At 32.3% G+C, this 24,980-nt stretch overlaps 1 protein-coding gene across 1 annotated transcript; it reads right to left on the bottom strand.

Moving 5' to 3' along the window:
* Positions 1-405: 405 nt before the first annotated feature.
* On the bottom strand, positions 406-19,062 carry LOC134695149 (cubilin-like). The gene is made up of 7 exons (XM_063556348.1): positions 18,969-19,062; positions 12,967-13,086; positions 10,613-10,744; positions 9,807-9,920; positions 1,637-1,830; positions 1,024-1,187; positions 406-536 (listed from the first exon to the last, which is right to left on the bottom strand). Exons 1-7 carry the CDS (start codon positions 19,036-19,038, stop codon positions 533-535), a joined length of 798 nt encoding a protein of 265 aa, XP_063412418.1. The 5' UTR covers positions 19,039-19,062; the 3' UTR covers positions 406-532.
* Positions 19,063-24,980: the final 5,918 nt, after the last annotated feature.

Here is a 24,980-nt window from a genome sequence, read left to right on the forward strand (position 1 = left end):
TTTCGTCTACAAAAGACTCATAAGTGACGCTCAGGTCAAAATAGTAAGATATCCAAACAAGTACAAAGTTGGAAATCAATGAGGTCCCAAAATTAACAAAAAAAGTTATGCAAAATACGGCTAAGGTAATCCAATCCTGGGATACGAAAATCCTTAGACGAAACGCAAGTCTGGCGTAACAAATGTGTTTGTTATCCATGGCGTTGATATTTTATTTTCGAGCTATTACTTTCACTGTGTCTCTGGTATCTTTAGTTCGTTTTTATAAGCAGGGTACCTCTGATAACCTTTATCAATTTCGGGACGAAATTGTGTATGGGGATTTTGTTGGTACTTTTTTTAAGTATAACTTAAAACCTTTTTGGGAGTATGTTTAACAATCATCTTTTTTTTTATTATCTTTAATGATGTTCAAAACCAAAACTAAAAAGTTCCAACTGTTGATAATGAATAACGAAGTATGCTGCAGGCTACGTATTCTTTTAACTCCTTTCTGGTATTATTTTCACTTGGTGCATTTTGTGTAGGAGAATCATCTGCAAAAGAGACATGCATTGCAATTAAAATGGATATACTTCAGAAATAATAATAATTGATAACATTCTGTTCCATATATTGTTTTTAGTTTTCTATTGTTGTCTGTTGTTCGTTTGTGTGCTCATAGCCTTGACAGTTTATATCCGACTTATGAGTAAGAATGTCCCTTTGGTATATTTCGTCTCACTTTTACTTTAATTACAAGATAGGTATAATTCTACATTGATATATGTTTTCAGTAGAAGAAAAAAACAAATATTATGATATTGAAGGGACGAGTTACTCTTATGAGATACATTTTAGTACTTTATACGATATTCGATACTTTGGCACACTCAGGACGACACAACCTTCTAATGCTCATGGATTCTCAAGCATGCTTATTGATTTTTCTGGTTCGTTAGGCTCAGTCTGCTTCTGGTTTTTATATAACTATTTGATTTGAATGTGTATATCATGCATTTAATAGGATAAGCTGTCACTTACTGTAAGGTTTTATAACTGACACTGAACCCAGGAAAATGGTCACGATCATCAGTTACGAAGTGAATGATCATCTTATTGGAAGTGGAATTAAATTCTTTTCCTTCAGTAGGACCGCCATACAAAGTATCTAGTAATGCTTCGGCTTTAACCTCACCATCATATATCTAATCAAAATCATTTATTATAAATAGATAATGATGTTTTAGTATCACATTGCATCTACTGTCCACTGGACGATAACATAATGTAAAACAGAGCATTGCTATCGATTTTTCATTACAATAAATATGTTACTTTCTGTGTCTGGTTTTGCATACTTTTTTATAATTCGTTGTTGTTTTTTTTTTAAGATGACGGCTTTAACTACAATAACCTAATTTTCTCGACTTCTAATTTAATTTTGATTTTAGGTTTGATTAGGTTTGATTATTCTGTTTTTATTTGTATAAAACAATTTTTAAAGAAAGAAAAATACGGCAAAAAGAAATAAAACATGTGATGGCAAACAAGTCTTCTATCAATGTTTAGAATCCCCAAAACATACATGAATACAATTATATAACTTAAAAAGCATGTTTTAAACATTTTTCTAACCATTTGAATATGTATATACCTGCACAAAGTCATAAGGCAGACCGGAAGTGCTGATTCCCGCCTCTAAATGAAAGTAAGTGAATTTCAGGATAACTTTTAAACCTTCTGCAACTGTGATATTGTAATAACAATGTTGATCAATACAATACTTAGAAGGATAGTTCGGTGACGTGAAACTTCCAACTGGTCCCTTAAATATTCCACCACATGTAACTGTCATAGTAAATAAGTCAGATGTTTATTAGTAGAATTCTTGTATCGAAATAGATGGTTGTTTTTAAAAGGTAAGGGACTACTTTTTATCTTATGAAAGCATGAGAACCAATTGGATTATCTTTCCTTTCTTATGAAAACCATTTTTTGAAGTAAGTATGTTGAATACCAAGCTGTATATGTGTAAAAGAGGGACGAAAGATACCAAAGGGACAGTCAAACTCATAAATCTAAAACAAACCGACAACGCCATGGCTAAACATGAAAAAGACAAACAGAAAAATAATAGTACACATGACACAACATAGAACACTAAAGAATAAACAACACGAACCCCACCAAAAACTAGGGGTGATCTCAGGTGCTGTTATATTCCTCTGGTCAAGTGAGAGGTTTTACTGGTTATACCTGTCCTGTTTGTACTGTTATATTCCTCTGGTCCAGTGAGAGGTTTTAATGGTTATACCTGTCCTGTTTGTACTGTTATATTCCTCTGGTCAAGTGAGAGGTTTTACTGGTTATACCTGTCCTGTTTGTACTGTTATATTCCTCTGGTCAAGTGAGAGGTTTTAATGGTTATACCTGTCCTGTTTGTACTGTTATATTCCTCTGGTCAAGTGAGAGGTTTTAATGGTTATAACTGTCCTGTTTGTACTGTTATATTGCTCTGGTCAAGTGAGAGGTTTTAATGGTTATAACTGTCCTGTTTGTACTGTTATATTCCTCTGGTCAAGTGAGAGGTTTTAATGGTTATAACTGTCCTGTTTGTACTGTTATATTCCTCTGGTCAAGTGAGAGGTTTTACTGGTTATACCTGTCCTGTTTGTACTGTTATATTCCTCTGGTCAAGTGAGAGGTTTTACTGGTTATACCTGTCCTGTTTGTACTGTTATATTACTCCGGTCAAGTGAGAGGTTTTAATGGTTATACCTGTCCTGTTTGTACTGTTATATTCCTCTGGTCAAGTGAGAGGTCTTACTGGTTATACCTGTCCTGTTTGTACTGTTATATTCCTCTGGTCAAGTGAGAGGTTTTACTGGTTATACCTGTCCTGTTTGTACTGCTATATTCCTCTGGTCAAGTGGGAGGTTTTAATGTTTATACCTGTCCTGTTTGTACTGTTATATTCCTCTGGTCAAGTGAGAGGTTTTAATGGTTATACCTGTCCTGTTTGTACTGTTATATTCCTCTGGTCAAGTGAGAGGTTTTAATTTTTATACCTGTCCTCTTTGTACTGTTATATTCCTATGGTCAAGTGAGAGGTTTTAATGGTTATACCTGTCCTGTTTGTACTGTTATATTCCTCTGGTCAAGTGAGAGGTTTTAAAGGTTATACCTGTCCTGTTTGTACTGTTATAATCCTCTGGTCAAGTGAGAGGTTTTTTACTGGTTATACCTGTCCTGTTTGTACTGTTATGTTGCTCTGGTCAAGTGAGAGATTTTAATGGTTATAACTGTCCTGTTTGTACTGTTATATTGCTCTGGTCAAGTGAGAGGTTTTAATGGTTATAACTGTCCTGTTTGTACTGTTATATTCCTCGGGTCAAGTGAGAGGTTTTAATGGTTATAACTGTCCTGTTTGTACTGTTATATTCCTCTGGTCAAGTGAGAGGTTTTACTGGTTATACCTGTCCTGTTTGTACTGTTATTTCCTCTGGTCAAGTGAGAGGTTTTACTGGTTATACCTGTACTGTTTGTACTGTTATATTCCTCTGGTCAAGTGAGAGGTTTTAATGGTAATACCTGTCCTGTTTGTACTGTTATATTCCTCTGGTCAAGTGAGAGGTTTTAATGGTTATAACTGTCCTGTTTGTACTGTTATATTCCTCTGGTCAAGTGAGAGGTTTTACTGGTTATACCTGTCCTGTTTGTACTGTTATTTCCTCTGGTCAAGTGAGAGGTTTTACTGGTTATACCTGTCCTGTTTGTACTGTTATATTCCTCTGGTCAAGTGGGAGGTTTTAATGTTTATACCTGTCCTGTTTGTACTGTTATATTCCTCTGGTCAAGTGAGAGGTTTTAATGGTTATACCTGTCCTGTTTGTACTGTTATATTCCTCTGGTCAAGTGAGAGGTTTTAATTTTATACCTATCCTCTTTGTACTGTTATATTCCTATGGTCAAATGAGAGGTTTTAATGGTTATACCTGTCCTGTTTGTACTGTTATATTCCTCTGGTCAAGTGAGAGGTTTTAAAGGTTATACCTGTCCTGTTTGTACTGTTATAATCCTCTGGTCAAGTGAGAGGTTTTACTGGTTATACCTGTCCTGTTTGTACTGTTATGTTGCTCTGGTCAAGTGAGAGGTTTTAATGGTAATACCTGTCCTGTTTGTACTGTTATATTCCTCTGGTCAAGTGAGAGGTTTTACTGGTTATACCTGTCATGTTTGTACTGTTATTTCCTCTGGTCAAGTGAGAGGTTTTACTGGTTATACCTGTACTGTTTGTACTGTTATATTCCTCTGGTCAAGTGAGAGGTTTTAATGGTAATACCTGTCCTGTTTGTACTGTTATATTCCTCTGGTCAAGTGAGAGGTTTTAATGGTTATACCTGTCCTGTTTGTACTGTTATGTTGCTCTGGTCAAGTGAGAGGTTTTAATGGTTATAACTGTCCTGTTTGTACTGTTATATTGCTCTGGTCAAGTGAGAGGTTTTAATGGTTATAACTGTCCTGTTTGTACTGTTATATTCCTCGGGTCAAGTGAGAGGTTTTAATGGTTATAACTGTCCTGTTTGTACTGTTATATTCCTCTGGTCAAGTGAGAGGTTTTACTGGTTATACCTGTCCTGTTTGTACTGTTATTTCCTCTGGTCAAGTGAGAGGTTTTAATGGTTATAACTGTCCTGTTTGTACTGTTATATTGCTCTGGTCAAGTGAGAGGTTTTAATGGTTATAACTGTCCTGTTTGTACTGTTATATTCCTCGGGTCAAGTGAGAGGTTTTAATGGTTATAACTGTCCTGTTTGTACTGTTATATTCCTCTGGTCAAGTGAGAGGTTTTACTGGTTATACCTGTCCTGTTTGTACTGTTATTTCCTCTGGTCAAGTGAGAGGTTTTACTGGTTATACCTGTACTGTTTGTACTGTTATATTCCTCTGGTCAAGTAAGAGGTTTTAATGGTAATACCTGTCCTGTTTGTACTGTTATAATCCTCTGGTCAAGTGAGAGGTTTTAATGGTTATACCTGTCCTGTTTGTACTGTTATATTCCTCTGGTCAAGTGAGAGGTTTTAATGGTTATACCTGTCCTGTTTGTACTGTTATATTCCTCTGGTCAAGTGAGAGGTTTTAATGGTTATACCTGTCCTGTTTGTACTGTTATATTCCTCTGGTCAAGTGAGAGGTTTTAATGGTTATACCTGTCCTGTTTGTACTGTTATATTCCTCTGGTCAAGTGAGAGGTTTTACTGGTTATACCTGTCCTGTTTGTACTGTTATATTCCTCTGGTCAAGTGAGAGATTTTAATGGTTATACCTGTCCTGTTTGTACTGTTATATTCCTCTGGTCAAGTGAGAGGTTTTAATGTTTATACCTGTCCTGTTTGTACTGTTATATTCCTCTGGTCAAGTGAGAGGTTTTAATGGTTATACCTGTCATGTTTGTACTGTTATATTCTTCTGGTCAAGTGAGAGGTTTTAATGGTTATAACTGTCCTGTTTGTACTGTTATATTCCTCTGGTCAAGTGAGAGGTTTTAATGGTAATACCTGTCCTGTTTGTACTGTTATATTCCTCTGGTCAAGTGAGAGGTTTTAATGGTTATACCTGTCCTGTTTGTACTGCTATATTCCTCTGGTCAAGTGAGAGGTTTTAATGTTTATACCTGTCCTGTTTGTACTGCTATATTCCTCTGGTCAAGTGAGAGGTTTTAATGGTTATACCTGTCCTGTTTGTACTGTTATATTCCTCTGGTCAAGTGAGAGGTTTTAATTTTTATACCTGTCCTCTTTGTACTGTTATATTCCTATGGTCAAGTGAGAGGTTTTAATGGTTATACCTGTCCTGTTTGTACTGTTATATTCCTCTGGTCAAGTGAGAGGTTTTAAAGGTTATACCTGTCCTGTTTGTACTGTTATAATCCTCTGGTCAAGTGCGAGGTTTTACTGGTTATACCTGTCCTGTTTGTACTGTTATGTTGCTCTGGTCAAGTGAGAGGTTTTAATGGTTATAACTGTCCTGTTTGTACTGTTATATTGCTCTGGTCAAGTGAGAGGTTTTAATGGTTATAACTGTCCTGTTTGTACTGTTATATTCCTCTGGTCAAGTGAGAGGTTTTAATGGTTATAACTGTCCTGTTTGTACTGTTATTTTCCTCTGGTCAAGTGAGAGGTTTTACTGGTTATACCTGTCCTGTTTGTACTGTTATTTCCTCTGGTCAAGTGAGAGGTTTTACTGGTTATACCTGTACTGTTTGTACTGTTATATTCCTCTGGTCAAGTGAGAGGTTTTAATGGTAATACCTGTCCTGTTTGTACTGTTATATTCCTCTGGTCAAGTGAGAGGTTTTAATGGTTATACCTGTCCTGTTTGTACTGTTATATTCCTCTGGTCAAGTGAGAGGTTTTAATGGTTATACCTGTTCTGTGTGTACTGTTATATTCCTCTGGTCAAGTGAGAGGTTTTAATGGTTATACCTGTCCTGTTTGTACTGTTATATTCCTCTGGTCAAGTGAGAGGTTTTAATGGTTATACCTGTCCTGTTTGTACTGTTATATTCCTCTGGTCAAGTGAGAGGTTTTACTGGTTATACCTGTCCTGTTTGTACTGTTATATTCCTCTGGTCAAGTGAGAGATTTTAATGGTTATACCTGTCCTGTTTGTACTGTTATATTCCTCTGGTCAAGTGAGAGGTTTTAATGTTGATACCTGTCCTGTTTGTACTGTTATATTCCTCTGGTCAAGTGAGAGGTTTTAATGGTTATACCTGTCATGTTTGTACTGTTATATTCTTCTGGTCAAGTGAGAGGTTTTAATGGTTATAACTGTCCTGTTTGTACTGTTATATTCCTCTGGTCAAGTGAGAGGTTTTAATGGTAATACCTGTCCTGTTTGTACTGTTATATTCCTCTGGTCAAGTGAGAGGTTTTAATGGTTATACCTGTCCTGTTTGTACTGTTATATTTCTCTGGTCAAGTGAGAGGTTTTACTGGTTATACCTGTCCTGTTTGTACTGTTATATTCCTCTGGTCAAGTGAGAGGTTTTAATGGTTATACCTGTCCTGTTTGTACTGTTATATTCCTCTGGTCAAGTGAGAGGTTTTACTGGTTATACCTGTCCTGTTTGTACTGTTATATTCCTCTGGTCAAGTGAGAGATTTTAATGTTTATACCTGTCCTGTTTGTACTGTTATATTCCTCTGGTCAAGTGAGAGGTTTTACTGGTTTTACCTGTCCTGTTTGTACTGTTATATTCCTCTGGTCAAGTGAGAGGTTTTAATGGTTATACCTGTCCTGTTTGTACTGTTATATTCCTCTGGTCAAGTAAGAGGTTTTACGTGTTATACCTGTCCTGTTTGTACTGTTATATTCCTCTGGTCAAGTGAGAGGTTTAAATGTTTATACCTGTCCTGTTTGACCTGTTATATTCCTCTGGTCAAGTGAGAGGTTTTAATGGTTATACCTGTCCTGTTTGTACTGTTATATTCCTCTGGTCAAGTGAGACATTTTAATGGTTATACCTGTTCTGTTTGTACTGTTATATTCCTGTGGTCAAGTGAGAGATTTTAATGGTTATACCTGTCCTGTTTGTACTGTTATATTCCTCTGGTCAAGTGAGAGGTTTTACTGGGTATACCTGTCCTGTTTGTACTGTTATATTCCTCTGATCAGGTGAGAGGTTTTAATGGTTATACCTGTCCTGTTTGTACTGTTATATTCCTTTGATCAAGTGAGAGGTTTTAATGGTTATAACTGTCCTGTTTGTACTGTTATATTCCTCTGGTCAATTGAGAGGGTTTAATGGCTATACCTGTCCTGTTTGTACTGTTATATTCCTCTGGTCAAGTGAGAGGTTTTACTGGTTATACCTGTCCTGTTAGTACAGTTATATTCCTCTGGTCAAGTGAGAGGTTTTACTGGTTATACCTGCCCTGTTTGTACTGTTATATTCCTCTGGTCAAGTGAGAGGTTTTAATGGTAATACCTGTCCTGTTTGTACTGTTATATTCCTCTGGTCAAGTGAGAGATTTTAATGGTTATACCTGTCCTGTTTGTACTGTTATATTCCTCTGTTCAAGTGAGAGGTTTTAATGGTTATACCTGTCCTGTTTGTACTGTTATATTTCTCTGGTCAAGTGAGAGGTTTTACTGGTTATAACTGTCCTGTTTGTACTGTCATATTCCTCTGGTCAAGTGAGAGGTTTTAATGGTTATACCTGTCCTGTTTGTACTGTTATATTCCTCTGATCAAGTGAGAGGTTTTAATGGTTATAACCGTCCTGTTTGTACTGTTATATTCCTCTGGTCAATTGAGAGGGTTTAATGGTTATACCTGTCCTGTTTGTACTGTTATATTCCTCTGTTCAAGTGAGAGGTTTTAATGGTTATACCTGTCCTGTTTGTACTGTTATATTCCTCTGGTCAAGTGAGAGGTTTTACTAGTTATAACTGTCCTGTTTGTACTGTTGTATTCCTCTGGTCAAGTGAGAGGTTTTAATGGTTATATCTGTCCTGTTTGTACTGTTATATTCCTCTGGTCAAGTGAGAGATTTTAATGGTTATACCTGTCCTGTTTGTACTGTTATATTCCTGTGGTCAAGTGAGAGGTTTTAATGTTTATACCTGTCATGTTTGTACTGTTATATTCCTATGGTCAAGTGAGAGGTTTTAATGGTTATACCTGTCATGTTTGTACTGTTATATTCTTCTGGTCAAGTGAGAGGTTTTAATGGTTATAACTGTCCTGTTTGTACTGTTATATTCCTCTGGTCAAGTGAGAGGTTTTAATGGTTATACCTGTCCTGTTTGTACTGTTATATTCCTCTGGTCAAGTGAGAGGTTTTAATGGTTATACCTGTCCTGTTTGTACTGTGATATTCCTCTGGTCAAGTGAGAGGTTTTAATGGTTATACCTGTCCTGTTTGTACTGTTATATTGCTCTGGTCAAGTGAGAGATTTTAATGTTTATACCTGTTTTGTTTGTACTGCTGTATTCCTCTGGTCAAGTGAGAGATTTTAATGGTTATACCTGTCCTGTTAGTACTGTTATATTCCTTTGGTCAAGTGAGAGGTTTTAATGGTTATACCTGTCCTGTTTGTACTGTTATATTCCTCTGGTCAAGTGAGAGGTTTTAATGTTTATACCTGTCCTGTTTGTACTGTTATATTCCTCTGGTCAAGTGAGAGGTTTTAATGGTTATAACTGTCCTGTTTGTACTTTAATTTGTGTGTTTTAGATTGTTCGAAATATTGTCAGTGAAATCTACGGAAGAGCTTCTCGTACGCGTGATAATTTAGTTTAATGTGTTAGTGCCTTCATCAAACAAGCCTGTTTGAACAGCAATCAGCATTAATTATTGCTGCATTACCATTGCATTAAATTGACTCGCACCTTTAAATTAAGGGATTCATATGGAATAATTCTAGCCTTGTTTGATTATGACGTCCTATTAACTTGCTTTCCTCTGAAATGTCTATTGTGACGTCATGAAAAATGGCGACAATGCCTCATGACGTAACATAGATAGAACGCATCTTTTTGTGGGTAGTTCGAAAAGAAGAAGTAAGATTTCTGCATGTTGTCTAAAATCATGAGAGAAACAGATTCCACCATCAAACCTTGTACAGTACGATATGTATCCACTCTCGAAAGTTAAATTTTACAATTGAATCACTTGCGAGCCTCGCTTTTAAAAAAAACAAAAAAAATATCTATGGTAGAATCTATATTTATACAATAGGTTAAGTGTGATCATAGTTTTTATATTAAATGATCAAACGTGTGGTGTTTTTTAGGTTATAATACGAGAACTTACGACAACATGGCTTACAACATTCATCACTTCCTGAACAATTTCCAGTGATGTCCTCATACTCCGTATTACCGATAGGACAATCATTGAAATGTTTACAGTTGCAATCTACTTTGGCTATAAAAGAATATGAAATGTGTTTTGGTATTAATAAACAGGTCTTTATGTTGTTATGTTTGTCTATCTCTTCACTACCAAAATAAAGGCAACAACAAAATACCGCTGTTCAAAATTCATAAATCGATTAAGGAAGAAAAATCCGGGTAACTAAGTAAAAACTCAGGGAAAGACATCAAATATTAAGGGAGAACTACGAAACAACATAAACACAACACTAAAATGTAACACACACAGGAATGAACTATAATATAACAATAGCCATTTTCCGGAATTGGAACAGTACATTTAAATAAAACAAATGTTGTGTTGAACCTGGTTTTGCGGCTAGTGAAACCGCTTGTTTTCAAATAGCAAACATATATGCTCTGTGTTGAAGGCCGTACCTTTACTGTTAATAGTTTCTCTTTGATAATTTGTTACGTGGATGGAAATTTGTCTCATTGACACTCATATCTTATCTTCCGACGTCTATATAAGAATTAACAATCCTGAAATTTTCTGATAATTTTTTATTAAAAAAGATAAACAAATCGTCAAAATAGAACTAGTAGTTGTGACACACATTTTACTTAACTAGATGTAAACACTATGGAAGTGACATGTAAAATACATTTACTGGCACATTGCTTGTTTCAAAAAGTTAAAGCGACCTACTAAACTATATAACGGGTAAAATATTTGTTACATACCAATGCATGTAGGCGGCTCACAACATCTGTGTGTATTGCAAAAAGGGCCTATGCCTGTATCTTGTTCATTAGCATCACACACAGGTTTAATATCTCCGTTTTTAGCTTTACACTGGGCATACTGAAGCGTGTCTTAGAATAGATAAGAAAGACAATTCAATGCTCATAATATATTATAAAAGAGTTGCACTAATTCTAGGATTTCACGCAAAGAAAGGTATCATTATAAATATCTAACATATAGTCTTTATGAACCTTTTTTTTTGCATCTAAACCTAAAAATGATGTACATGTAAGTCTTCTTGTAAAAAAATCTAAGTTATTTTAATTATTTTAGAAAATCACCAATTGTAATGACCATTATTATTACTTCATGATGAAATTTTTATAAATTAAACGATGTAAGGACAGACGTGTATTACAAAGCATCCAAATGATAAAAAAAATTTACTAATATTCCAAAACAAAAGACAGATTTTCATGAAATAAATTAAAACTTGATATCTATGAAGTTGTAGAAATTGCAAAGAAATAGTAGAGCCATTAACGATGTAAATGTCGTCAATAAACACAAAATTATCTAAATAAAAAATTCTCAGTTTCTTTTGAACAATAAACATGATAAAGTACGACCATTAAATATTATGAACAGTGTGTCTTTTCTTTATTGATGGTACCAATGTTGATTACTAAAGGTAAATAAATGTTAACCTTAATCTGATCTCTATATGTGACGTGTTGTTCAATAAGTTAGTTTCCTGATTTTGACAAAGTCTACATACCACTTATAGAAAAGAAGTAATTCGTTCGACATTTCGCACTGTATCACTTAGTCTACAAAAGCTGTTTTTCGTTTCAATCAACAAACCACAACCAATCAACAGTTGTATGTGTACGCGGTTTTCATACCATAATATGTAGATTACTATTGCAACATGAACCTGTGTAAAATTTGTACATACCAGTACATGTAGACGTCTGGCAACATCTATTACTATTGCAACATGAAGCTGTGTAAAATGTGTACATACCAGTACATGTAGGCGTCTGACAACATCTATTACTATTGCAACATGAACCTGTGTAAAATGTGTACATACCAGTACATGTAGGCGTCTGGCAACATCTATTACTATTGCAACATGAACCTGTGTAAAATGTGTACATACCAATACATGTAGGCGTCTGGCAACATCTATTACTATTGCAACATGAACTTGTGTAAAATGTGTACATACCAATACATGTAGGCGTCTGGCAACATCTTTTACTATTGCAACATGAACCTGTGTAAAATGTGTACATACCAATACATGCAGGCGGCAACCAACGTATATTACCATTGCAACATGAACCTGTGTAACATTTGTACATACCACTACATTTAGGCAGCAAGCAACGTATATTACCATAATGATTACAACATGAACCTGTGTAACATTTGTACATACCAATACATGTAGGCGGCAACCAATGTATATTACTATTGCAACATGAACATGTGTTATGTTTGTACATACTAATACATGTACATTTAGGTGGCAAGCAACGTATATTATCATTGCAACATGAACCTGTGTAATATTTGTACATACCAAAACATGTAGGCGGCAATCAACGTATATTACTATTGGAACATGAACCTGTGTAACATTTGTACATACCAATACATGTAGGCGGCAAGCAATGTATATTACCATTGCAACATGAACCTGTGTTACATTTGTACATACCAATACATGGAGGCTGCAAGCAACGTGTATTACCATTTCAACATGAACCTGTGTAATATTTGTACATACCAATACATGTAGACGTCTGGCAACATTTATTACTATTGCAACATGAACCTGTGTAACATTTGTACATACCAATACATGTAGGCGGCAAGCAACGTATATTACCATTGCAACATGAACCTGTGTAACATGTGTACATACCAATATATGTAGGCGTCTGGCTACATCTATTACTATTGCAACATGAACCTGTGTAACATTTGTACATACCAATACATGTAGGCGACAAGCAACGTATATTACCATTGCAACATGAACCTGTGTAGCATTTGCACATACCAATACATGTAGGCGGCAATCAACGTATATTACCATTGCAACATGAACCTGTGTAACATTTGTACATACCAATACATGTAGGCGGCAAGCAACGTATATTACCATTGCAACATGAACCTCTGTAACATTTGTACATACCAATACATGTAGGCGGCAAGCAACGTATATTACCATTGCAAAATGAACCTGTGTAACATTTGTACATACCAATACACGTAGGTGGCAAACAACGTATATTACCATTGCAACATGAACCTGTGTAACATTTGTACATACCAATACATGTAGACGTTTGGCAACATCTATTACTATTGCGGCAACATTGACCTATGTCTTCTTCATCTACAGCACAAGTTTGTTTACATACTCCACCATTAGATTTGCATTGACGTGTATCTAGATATACAATTGATACAAATATAATAATATTTGTTTATAATCCTTGATTTAATTATAGAAAATATAGAAAAAATAGTGTTATTCTTAATTGTACACTGGGTCTACATTCATGTTGGTTAACTGTTAGTTATAACACGATGTGACTTTTAACTTTTTATGTCTTTTAGTTTTTTTCCCTTATAATAGTCAATATAATGGATGTGTGTGTGACTGTTATCGAAGCAAAAGGTTTATTAAGCAATACATCCAAGTTAAATCTATCATGTTTAAACTGTCTTTAATCAGGTATATGACAGTTGATATCAATTCGTTTGATGTTTTTGATCTTTTCTTTTTAACATTTCCTGAACAACTTTTGTTTTAAAATTTGATCCAGTCAATCTATATTTTTTATCATTTATCAGTCAAGGGTCTAACTTAAATAAGTAGCTTAATAAATTACCTTGATAACTAATTTTCTTATTCCATTAATACAATTATGATTAACCATGGTAAATCAATGAGACAAGGCTTTTAAGGGAAATTAAGCTGTAATAACCAGGCTTATGTTATTACAAGCATGTAATATAATTTACTATATCAGAGTAAATGAGACACTTGGAATCTTGCACAGTGCCTCATTACAAGCTCTGATCATCATTTCTTACAATGAATTGAAATACATTCTTATGCAAGTCAGAGCAAAGCCTTTAAAGAGATATAGAGAAGCTGCAATAACACCCATTGGTTATTGCAGGAATGTATTTTCTGTAATAACATAGGTGTACTATGCATGATTGGTAAGCTATGAGCTGTTATATATTTGCAAAGATTAGTATACATAAAGAAAATTATAATATCAATAGAACTTGAGACAAAATAAAGGTTGTATATTTTCCCTTTGAAACATGTTACATACATATGTTATGGTGTCTTCCTCGAATGCCAACATTTTATATATTACCTATCCTTGAATGCCAACAAAAAATTTTCTATAGATGTGTTTATAAGAACAATAGGTGTTTTTATACCTATTGAAATGATTTGAAGAGTATTTAAATGTAAAAATTAATTAGAGTACTTGATAAAATTGCAACATTTTATCACTTTTTGATAAGAATATATAGTAGATTTTGGGGTTAAAATGATCACGAATTCTAAAGAAATAAAGATTTTTGTTTTATATTTTATTACTTTTTATTAAAAATAAATATTTTGGGAATGGAAATGTTTATAAGACTTATTTAAAAAAAATTAAAGAAATTCTAGTTAAATACAATTGTTTTAAACTAAAAAAAAAAAAGGATATATATATAGATTTAACTAAATCCATATCAAATTGAATATTTTATTTGTAAATATACTATATTAACTTTTTAATTGTATAATTAATTAAATTTTACACTTGTATTAGACTGTTTAAAGAAAATTGCTTGCATAAAATATCCAACAATATTCCAAGACTTATGAAGATTTTTAGCTAGTGCTTTTTGTCAATCTGCTTATATGTTGACTTATGTTATATGTATTGTTTTCTGTGTTCTCTGTCTGCAAACAAGTAACATATTATTCAATTTTTTCTTCTGTTTATGCAATGAAGAAAGTATCAGATTATACAAAGTTTCGAGAAATTCCACCAAGTAAAATAGGAGGATATTACGGCACACAAAACTATAGAAATGATAAAAAAGCATCCAAGTCCAAAGACTTAGTGATGCAACAATTTCAAAGTTTTATTGTTTTAGAGAAGAACATATTGGTCCAAGCAGTTACACCAAAAAATGAATTTTCAACATCCTCACAAACAGGAATGTGATTTAGCTACCTGGAATATACCTTTCTGTTTAATTAGAATGATTGTTTTAAAAAGCATGCACTTTTGTTGTGTTAACTTCTTGTACCTATTCCTCGAATGCCAACATAATTTTACAGGTAAATTGTAGGTAGATCAAAGGATGTTGGCATTCAAGGAATAAACCTATGTTATTACAGTTTTTTGATATTTCAGCTCACAATAACAACATGTATGTTATTTTTCTCTAATAACTTATTTAAGTTAGACCCTTGACTGTTTATGCATATGCTAGTTTTATAGCTGTTGATATGCACAATAAGACCAAACAGAAATTAATTGATTTTAGAAAATACGAACAGTATATATTAGAAATTATACTCTTTTACTAACTATCTAAAATTTGAAAAATCAAGTACGCCTGACTACTTATTATCATGAACACCAAATTAAAGATTAGATAAGTGTAAAGGGAGGTAATACAAAATATCCCAAAAATTTCCTTGAAATTAGAAAACAAGTTTATGGGGGAATGATAATATCCGGTTTAATGGAAAATGTTTAAACTTCGAAGATTGGATAAAAAGTGACATTACTAATATAAATGATGTAATTGATGAACAGGGCAATATCTCTGAAACTATCATTTTGGCTAAACTTAAAAATAAACAAAATTGGATAAGGCAATTATTTATGTTAAAAAAAGCAATACCATTTGATTGGAAAACAATTCTTGGCACTGAAGATTCATTCAAAACTAAAGTTAAAGTTATAAATGATTTAAAAATTATGCACAGGGCAATTACTCCCTTAATAAGTACAAAATAACTCCATAAATTATTGACATTGAAAAATAGTTGTGATAAACCAAATGGTTTTCTTATGTGGGAAAAATATTTGATGAACATTTAAATTCTAAATTGAAAAATACTTTTGTTTTTATTTTTCAATATCTTACTGATAATAGATTGAAACTATTTAGATGGAAACTTATTCACTATACTAAAATGCAGTGAAGTTTAGCATTTGATAGTTCATTGATAACATTCTGGCGTATCATAAACAAACAACTTGTTACGTCTCATTTAATTGGCCGAAAGATTTAAATACAACAACAATGTAATCAGTGTGCACGTGAATTGACACAGGTGACCGACAATGGAATTTACTATGTTAATACGAACATAAAAAAAAATGATTTGTATAGTTTACAAACCTTTGGTCAAAAGAATTAAATAAATATTATGTTAACTTCAAATAGTGGGGTCGAAATATTATACTTATATTTTGTTTTAAGTAATATTTTAAGTTCTTTATGCATGCAGCAACTCAATTATCTTGTACCCGGCATGATAAGAAATATAAGGATAAAATAAAATACATGTGCCGCTTTTAAACGGATGAATATGTGAACCACTTCTAATTTCTTTCATACTGACTATAGGTTATAAATAATCTTAACAATGTCTTAGTCACTAAATAATACATGCAAGTATCTCATAATACTGATCCGTTACAATAATTAATGAGGGGTTGCACTGACATTCCTCTTATTACTTTCATGCAATAAAACATACAGAGACTCGAGTAGCTATAAGAGTACCATAAACGGAGGAAATTGTCCCCCAAAGATAGAAACAAAATAACTTTAATCGTATCATTTGTGCACCTGAATAAGTCATTTGAAATGTTACTTCGGCGAAGATTATTTCTTTTGCATGACTTTGTGTGGAACTAATTACTAAATTTATACTTGTGAAAAATGTCGTAGTTTATAAGGAACAATTCTCGTTTGTTTGAATTGTTTTACATTGTCATTTCGAGGACTTTTGTAGCTGACTATGCGGTATGGGCAAAGCCGCTTTGCTCATTATTGAAAGCCGTACGGTGACCTATAGTTGTTAATTTCTGTGTCATTTTGGTCTCCTGTTGAGAGTTGTCTCATTGGCAATCATACCACATCTTCTTTTTTAAATATAAATGTACTGTTTTCGATTTTAAATGGATGAACGTTTATCTTTTAATTTCATACTGTTAGAATAGAGCTGCTTAACATTGTTGAACTATCCGCTAAAGTATATGTAGTATGTATTCGTATTTCAAATGAACAAAGAATATGAAAAGTGTTTGATTCATTTTTTCAAGTTCAACGTTAATTAATCCAGTCAACTGAGTACAAGAAAAGGCAGGAGAAGCAACTTGGGGGAGTCAATGAAAAAATAAGTGAATTGAGCCTTTTTTTTTTTTTTTTATCCTATATTGAACTTTCGATGTCGTCCCTTGATCATGTTGATTTAGAGGAGACAATTAAATTGAATATTTTAACTGTTAAGATTTTAAAGTTTAAACTTGACTACCAATTGGAGAAAAATATAAATCCAATGAATTTCACATGCACATTTATAAAAGCTAGAATTGATGTATGCGAATACGACGCCGATGGAAGCTTTAAACGACCTTGACCAGCTACATGAATATTAATCAGTCCATTCAACGTTATGGTACGCGTGTTCTATTTTCGCAGGTGTGAGGTCGAAGGTTTGAATTGAACAATGAAAACGATCGTTCCTTAGAGAATTAATCTAATAAAGTTTGCTTGACTGATTATTTCGCAAGACCTTTCGCGAAGCTTGGCCGCAGTTTAGTATACATACTGCCAAGTAATGAACTATTAAAAAAGTGGAAAATTACTTAAGACAACTTATGTAAGCATTGTAAAAAAAAGGAAGACTATGAACATTTTTTTGTCAATTGCTCATATAATAATGACTTTCTAAAAATAATAATGAAATTAATGAAAAAGACATTATATGCCTTGAAAATTTAGTAACAGGGTACAAAATTGAAGATTCAGCATACTTTGATATTAATAATATATTAACTTTAATATCCTTCTCAATATACAAATCACATTTTGTCTCAGAAAAGAAGACAAAAAAAATAAACATTTCAAAAATTTTCCTGAAAGAAATTTCAGAAATAATTGAAATAAACAATTTTAATAACAAAAAAACTAAACAGATACTCATAAAAACAAATAGAGTCATTGCAAATATTCAATTAAATCAGGACTAAGCTATGTATGAAGCACACAACATTGTGTAAAAAATTGTTTCTTGTACACAAACCAAACATGGCAATATTTATGATCAAGTTCAACCATGCATGATCAATGTTTGTAAGCATGTTCAGCCATGCATGAGTCACCACATGTAAATTATACAACATTCTTTTTATATTTTAAAATGTGTATTAACAACGATAAAAAAAAGTTATAGTATAAACAGTATATCCGTACGTTTATTAATTAATGTGGAAAAATATAATGTATCATTTCGCATGTCGAGTGTTTCAACTTGATACACTTAAATTACCTATTTGTGAATTACACACATACATTTCGACAATCAAGATCAGTAGATAACTAAAGAAAATTTGAATAGTAAACTCACCATATATAATCGTTAAATCCAGTGGATAATATTTATATAATTTAGACACACATTCAAACTATACCCGATAACGCACATGCGAAAAACAACACATGCTGTGCCCAATACTAATGGAAACACGGATCATACCGATAAAGGAGTTGATTCCAGAAAAAATAAATACTATGAAAAAGAGAAACAAAATGTAAGGTATGTGTATAATCACATTTATTTATAGAATATATTTTGTGAAAAATTTTATGTTATGAATACTAATATTATGAATAAATAATACCTTGCCAAATAGTGCTTCCCTTAACTAGTTGGTAAGCTAACAAGAGGGATACTAAGTTAAAGCTGTATACTTAGTAATTTGTTACAGCAAAATTGCAATAAAGATATTGTTACGTTGGTAAAAAAAATTATCATAGGTTGTTAAAAAATAGATCAAACTAAATAAATTCGTATAAAAATAGATTGAAAAATACGTTTCAAATGCTGTAATTTGTATTAAAAACCAGACTATTATCAACTCGAAAAAAAACTAAAACTAAAAAAGAGTTAAAGTTTATTAAACATACATAATTGTACTTTGATTCTGCATTAGCATAATCAGTGTATAAAACAACATCACAAATTAAAAAATAATATATTTTCAAATAAAGATAAAGTCTTACTTTTAACTTTAAGAATTGTCACTGCTGCAGCACACACAATGAAAATGGCAAGTACAAATACAAATTTCATCTTGGTTTTTGGTTCAGAACATGTAAATTGTAAGTAATGTAATTATGAATGTATATCTAATATCTAATATACAATATATATATACGTAGTATTGATCGCGAGTTTGTCCTGTTATAAACGAACAGTTTTATCACGTTAAAAGCTATATTTAGATACATTGTTTCAATCTGTTGCATTTGTAGAGAAAAAGTAACCACGCACTTGTATTCAGACACTTTTAAAGATTGCTTTAAAATTACTAATCAAAGAATTCAAATAGATAAAGATGTTCAACGTGTGACCGAACACCACCCTATTCACGAATGAGTTGTTCGGTCACGAGTTAGATATTATTTTACATTTGCATTCTTTAATAAGATATTCTCTTTATTACAAGAAATTAATGTAAAATCTGCAAGGCAAAACATCTTTTTTCAACGCATTTGCAATTTTTGTTGATCCGCCGTTATCGACGTATTGAGAACGCCTATTGTTGTATGACGTCAAAAAGTGACATAATCGTGGATTATTGTCCATGTAAAATTATCGTTTTTTTTTATTTTACTGGGAAATCAATGTAATTCATTGCAATAATTTAATAACAAAATGTAATCAACTTTAAAAATAGCAATGCACTGGAGGAAACATAGATGTGCACTTTTATAAAAATATGTTCCTTACTTCGTAACTAGACTATACGACCGGCTTTGTTATCTTATAAGCAACACGAACGATGCCACATGTAAAACAGGATCTGCTTACCCTTTCGGAGCATCTGAGATCACCCCTGGTTTTTGGTAGGATTCGTGTTGTTTATTCTTTAGTTTTCTATGTTGTGTCATGTGTACTATTGTTTGTCTGTTTGTCCTTTTCATTTTTGGCCATGGTGTTGTAAGTTTATTCTCGATTTATGAGTTTGACTGTCCCTCTGGTTTTTTGAAACCCTCTTTTACAGCTATACATAAGTGCATTACATAATATATTAATTAATTAAATGATCATTCTTTTCGTCCTAGATTTGTTCAACAAGAAAAATCATAAATGGACTGTAGTATTGGTCGAATAATAAAAAAAGACTATAAGTTTTAAACAAACTAAGGTAATCTATTCTTGGGATAAGAAAATCCTTAGTTTGTCGAAAAATTAAAAGGGTTGTACCAGGACATTTTTAAATATGACCATATAATAATTTTTATCAAATACTTGTATAAGAAATACCTTTGAAAGTCAAAAACTCTATATACCACTTTGCCTCATATTCTCTTTCAGAAAAAAATCACACACCTAATTAAATGGGTATTTTAAAGCTAGAATGGGATTACATAATAAGTTAAAAATCTTTTATGTCATTTTTATAAGCAATAAACAAAAGAACTAAGTCCATGGGACATGTGTTGATACTATTACTGCCCTTCATGTTTTTACTAGATAACATTTGTGTTCGCTTTGGAGATTCCCTAAATCATCAAGTTATAGGAATTCAAATAAGGGTCTTACCGTGCACAAGTCATCTGTGTTCCCTTTGGATCATCAAGTTAATGGAATTAAAATAAGGGTCTTACTGTGTAATTGTGGACCTGTTTTATGTATTGCTATGAGTTTCAGTTCATGACGAAAATTAGCAAAGACCCATCGCAAAACATTTGCTACAAAAATTTAAGGATATTTTGGGATATTTTGATGATATACTGGTTGTCAATAATTACGATTTTAGTATGTATACTACAAAAATAATCCTGTTGAACTTACCTTATAGCTAATACATACAATGACCACTGCTCTATCTCGATATTGATATCTTTAGCATTAACCGAAAGCTTAATACACATATTTATGATAAAAGAGATGATTTTTCTTTTCCTATCGTTAGTTATCCATCTATAGATGGTGACATTCCCTTGTCATAATCTACCGATATTTATGTATCTTCACTTGTACGATTGGCTCGAGTATGTAACATGTAAATCTTAAGGTTACCGTTTTGTTATTGTTTATGATTAATAAGTTTACAAGCGCATTAAATTGTTTGTTTTTGTACTGCATATTTATTAAGATAAACAACACACAACCCTATAGATTACTTGGATTTGTTTATAAATGATTTTAAATATGACTTTAATTGTGGTGTGCATTTAATCCTGGTGGAATTATACATTGATATACATGATAATAACACATTATATTTTATATAAACATGAAACATTGTACTTTCAAATAAAATCAATAATTATCATGATTATTCACAAATATGTTACAGAACATTTAAAACATCTACTAATGACATGTAAATACTTAAAATATTTATATACATGATATTAATATGCTAATGTATTATGAAATCTTCTGTTAATTATTAAATCGATTTGTCCGGTTAAAGAATATGAAGTACGTGTAAATAACCTCTATCATTTGTTGACGATGAGATTGAATAAAAAATAATAATTAATATCAGCACCACTCATTTCTTGTTTCGGCCATTGTATTGGTCTCTTGGTATACAGCAAGTATTCATGCAATGATCGTGCTAAACATCAGAAGTCCTTTTATGTTTTCAGTTGATATGAGTTGTATTTTCTAGCTATAAACAATGGTTCGAAACGCACAAACTAACATTGAGCTGAAACTTGCATGTATTCTTTGCATTTGGAATTGTATATATTGTTCTCTGCATGTAAGGAGAAAGGAACACGGACATGATCAAAAAATAAAATCACAAAAACAATGAACTTAGAGGAAAATCAATTCGGAAAGTCCACATATAATCACATTGCAAAATCAAATAACAAAACGCATAACAAACAAATGGAAAAGAACTCAGTCAGTGAACGGTATCTTAAAGATGAAGTTTAGTTAACACTCAAAATTTTGCTTAACAAGGTTAAAAATTATGATCTTTAGTACACCCGTAGAACACCGTTCAAATACCAAAATTTATAAAAGTTAAATGTTCATTTGTATACTATAGCATATTTATAACTCATATAAACATAAGACGTTGTACTTTTTCAACAAATTGTCAGACAAATAAAGTAAATTATTATCATAATTATTCACCCATATATGTTACAGAATATTTTTTAAATCTACTAATTACATGTAAATATTGCCGGTTTTACAACTACACAAAATTCTAATAATGCAATTACATTTTAAAGTACTTTATAGGTACCCTCTACTTGTATGTTGTTCCCCCTTTACTTTTAATAACATTGAGAATGGATAAAGGGAATGTGTCGAAGAGACAACAACCAGACCGATCATAGAACAGACAACAGAAGTTCACAAAAAGGTCTTTAATGTAGCGGGAAATTCCCGCACCCGGAGGCATCCTTTATTGTTTCTGCAGATTTTTTAAATTGTTCAAGAATTATTCAAATCCCAGACTGTTGGTCAATATGATTATATCATATATTCCTATTTATTACGTATTGTTATTGGCAGGATTAAGTTGAAATTCTTGAAAAGGGACTCTTTTGATGCAAAACACTGCCAGCTATACACGAAATGAAAAGTTTTGTAATACCTAGTCCATAGATCTTTTAAACCGTTGAAAATCCTTGTACAACACTCACGGATTTAAATCGTGTTTGTGGTGTGAAGCAGATCTATACAAATTGTTAGTTTAATAATAAAAAAAAAGTGTTTTAAATTCAAAACAAATAATACACGAACTTTTTCTCTCTCAAAATATTGATGATTACGACATATAAATGTATATAACTTATTAAGTATAATGCAAAATGTATTAATTAATCTATATTGTAAAAAACTAACACATATAACAGGTATGGCTATCAAACGATATTCGCCACATATAACAGGTATGGCTATCAAACGATATTCGCCTCAGCGAGTGCCGTTCATTTATATCGTAGGTCTCCACGTGATTTGACCATCTAGTAGTCATGCCATGATCGTGCTCAATATCAGAAGTCTTATAATATTTTTAGTTCATATGAGTTTTAGTTTCTACCTATATTTAAAGAATCAAAATGTATTAACCGACAAGATAACCAGTCAGTGTACGATATCTTAGAGATGAAGTGAAGTCAACACACACAATTATGTTGACAAGGTTATTTTGTCGACATCTTCAGTACATGTATACAAAACCATTCAAATACCAAAATCCTCAAAGTTAAATGTTAATTTGTATAACGTAGCATATTGATATTTTATATAAACATGAGACATTGTACTTTCTCAATAAATTTTGCAGACAAATAAAATGATTTTATCAATAATTATCAAGATTATTCACAAATATGTTACAGAACGTTTAAAACATCTGCTTATGACATGTAAATACTTCCGGTTGTACAACGTGACAACATTACAATAATGTAATAACATTTTAAAGTACTTTATAGGTACCGTGTACTTGTATGATGTTCCTCCTTTACAATAAAGTATTGTTTCTGCAGATTTTTACATTGCTTAAAGGTGAAATGCAAAGGTTTTTAAAAACTTTTTTTGTTTCATATTTTAATGAATTGGTTAAAATAAATACAAAAAAAATATTGGTATGTGTGTCCCCGTAATATCTATAAAACAGGTAACTTCATGGTTCATCGAGGAAAGTGCAACATGATTGTCTCCCTTTGTTCCGGAATGCTGGTGACGTCAATTATTCAAATCCCGGACCATTGATTTATTTTGTCATATCATATATTTCTACTTTATTAAGTGTTGTTTTTGACAGGTTTTATTTGAAATTCTTGAAAAGGAATCTCTCGGTGCAAACAAACAATGACAGATATATACAAAGTAAATGCTGATATGTTTGTGCTTTGTAAAGAATATTAACGTAAAATATTGGATGTGATATACCTGAACGTATAAGGTGCGTGCATCTTTTGCTCCCTGTGTAATGGAGACTACAAACTATTTCATTTATCAATGATCAATGATATTTCGTCTAATTTTAACTGCTGGACTCGGTATGGCCAAAAATAACGAGTTCCTAGACTTGCTTTCAAAATTCCTTTATGAGAACCCTGCTCCTACTGAACTTTGCTAATTGTTCAATAAAACATTTGTGAAGAATCTGTTTTTTTTTGTAGTGGAGGATGACTACAAAGGGCTAAATCGAGTCTAGAATGTGTAATAGAACAACGGACTAATACGACATATTGATTTTACTTTTTTTTAATGATACTCATTGAACTATGAAAACAAATGTAACATATTCTAGCATAATAGCGCATAGAAAGATTTTGATTTATACAAATCAGTGTGTCTAAAACATTCCTGTAACTTTCTTGTCGAGCATGTTAAATTGATAAACAACTGTACAATGTTTCTTACATTCATCACCTATAGGTGCTTGTCAAATGTCGCTGTTCTCCACATTTCATTATCACATCTGTACTTTATATGACAATTATTCCAAATGTTTATGTTTTATGATATTGACAGGACCAACATGATATTGAAAGGACCAACATGATATTGAAAGGACTAACATGATTTTGTAAGGACCAACGTGATATTGAAAGGACAAACGTGATATTGAAAGGACCAACATAATATTGTAAGGACCAATGTGAAATTGGAAGGACCAACGTGATATTGTAAGACCAACATGATATTGAAAGGACCAGCCTGGTATTGAAAGGACCAACATTATATTGAAAGGACCAACGTCATTATTCCAAATGTTTCTGTTCTTATCCTTTAATCTGTCGTTCACTATTTCTAAAAAAAAAGATGTCGATCTATATCTTGTTATGTTATATATTCAGAATGCATGTTTCTCTAGTCTTTATTTTTTTGTCTAATTTGCATTGTTTATATTGTGAGTTTAATCTAAATGTTCCTATTCTAAATGTTTCATTATTTATTTTATTTTTAAATATTGGTAAGTTATCTTATCTTTATCGTAAACTCTTATAATTTCTGTGTTCTTTACATTTTGACAACTTTCCCTCTATTCGTTGTGTTTGCATTTTTGTAATTCCTTT

This window comes from Mytilus trossulus, chromosome 13 (assembly GCF_036588685.1).
Source record: "Mytilus trossulus isolate FHL-02 chromosome 13, PNRI_Mtr1.1.1.hap1, whole genome shotgun sequence".
NCBI lineage: Eukaryota > Metazoa > Mollusca > Bivalvia > Mytilida > Mytilidae > Mytilus > Mytilus trossulus.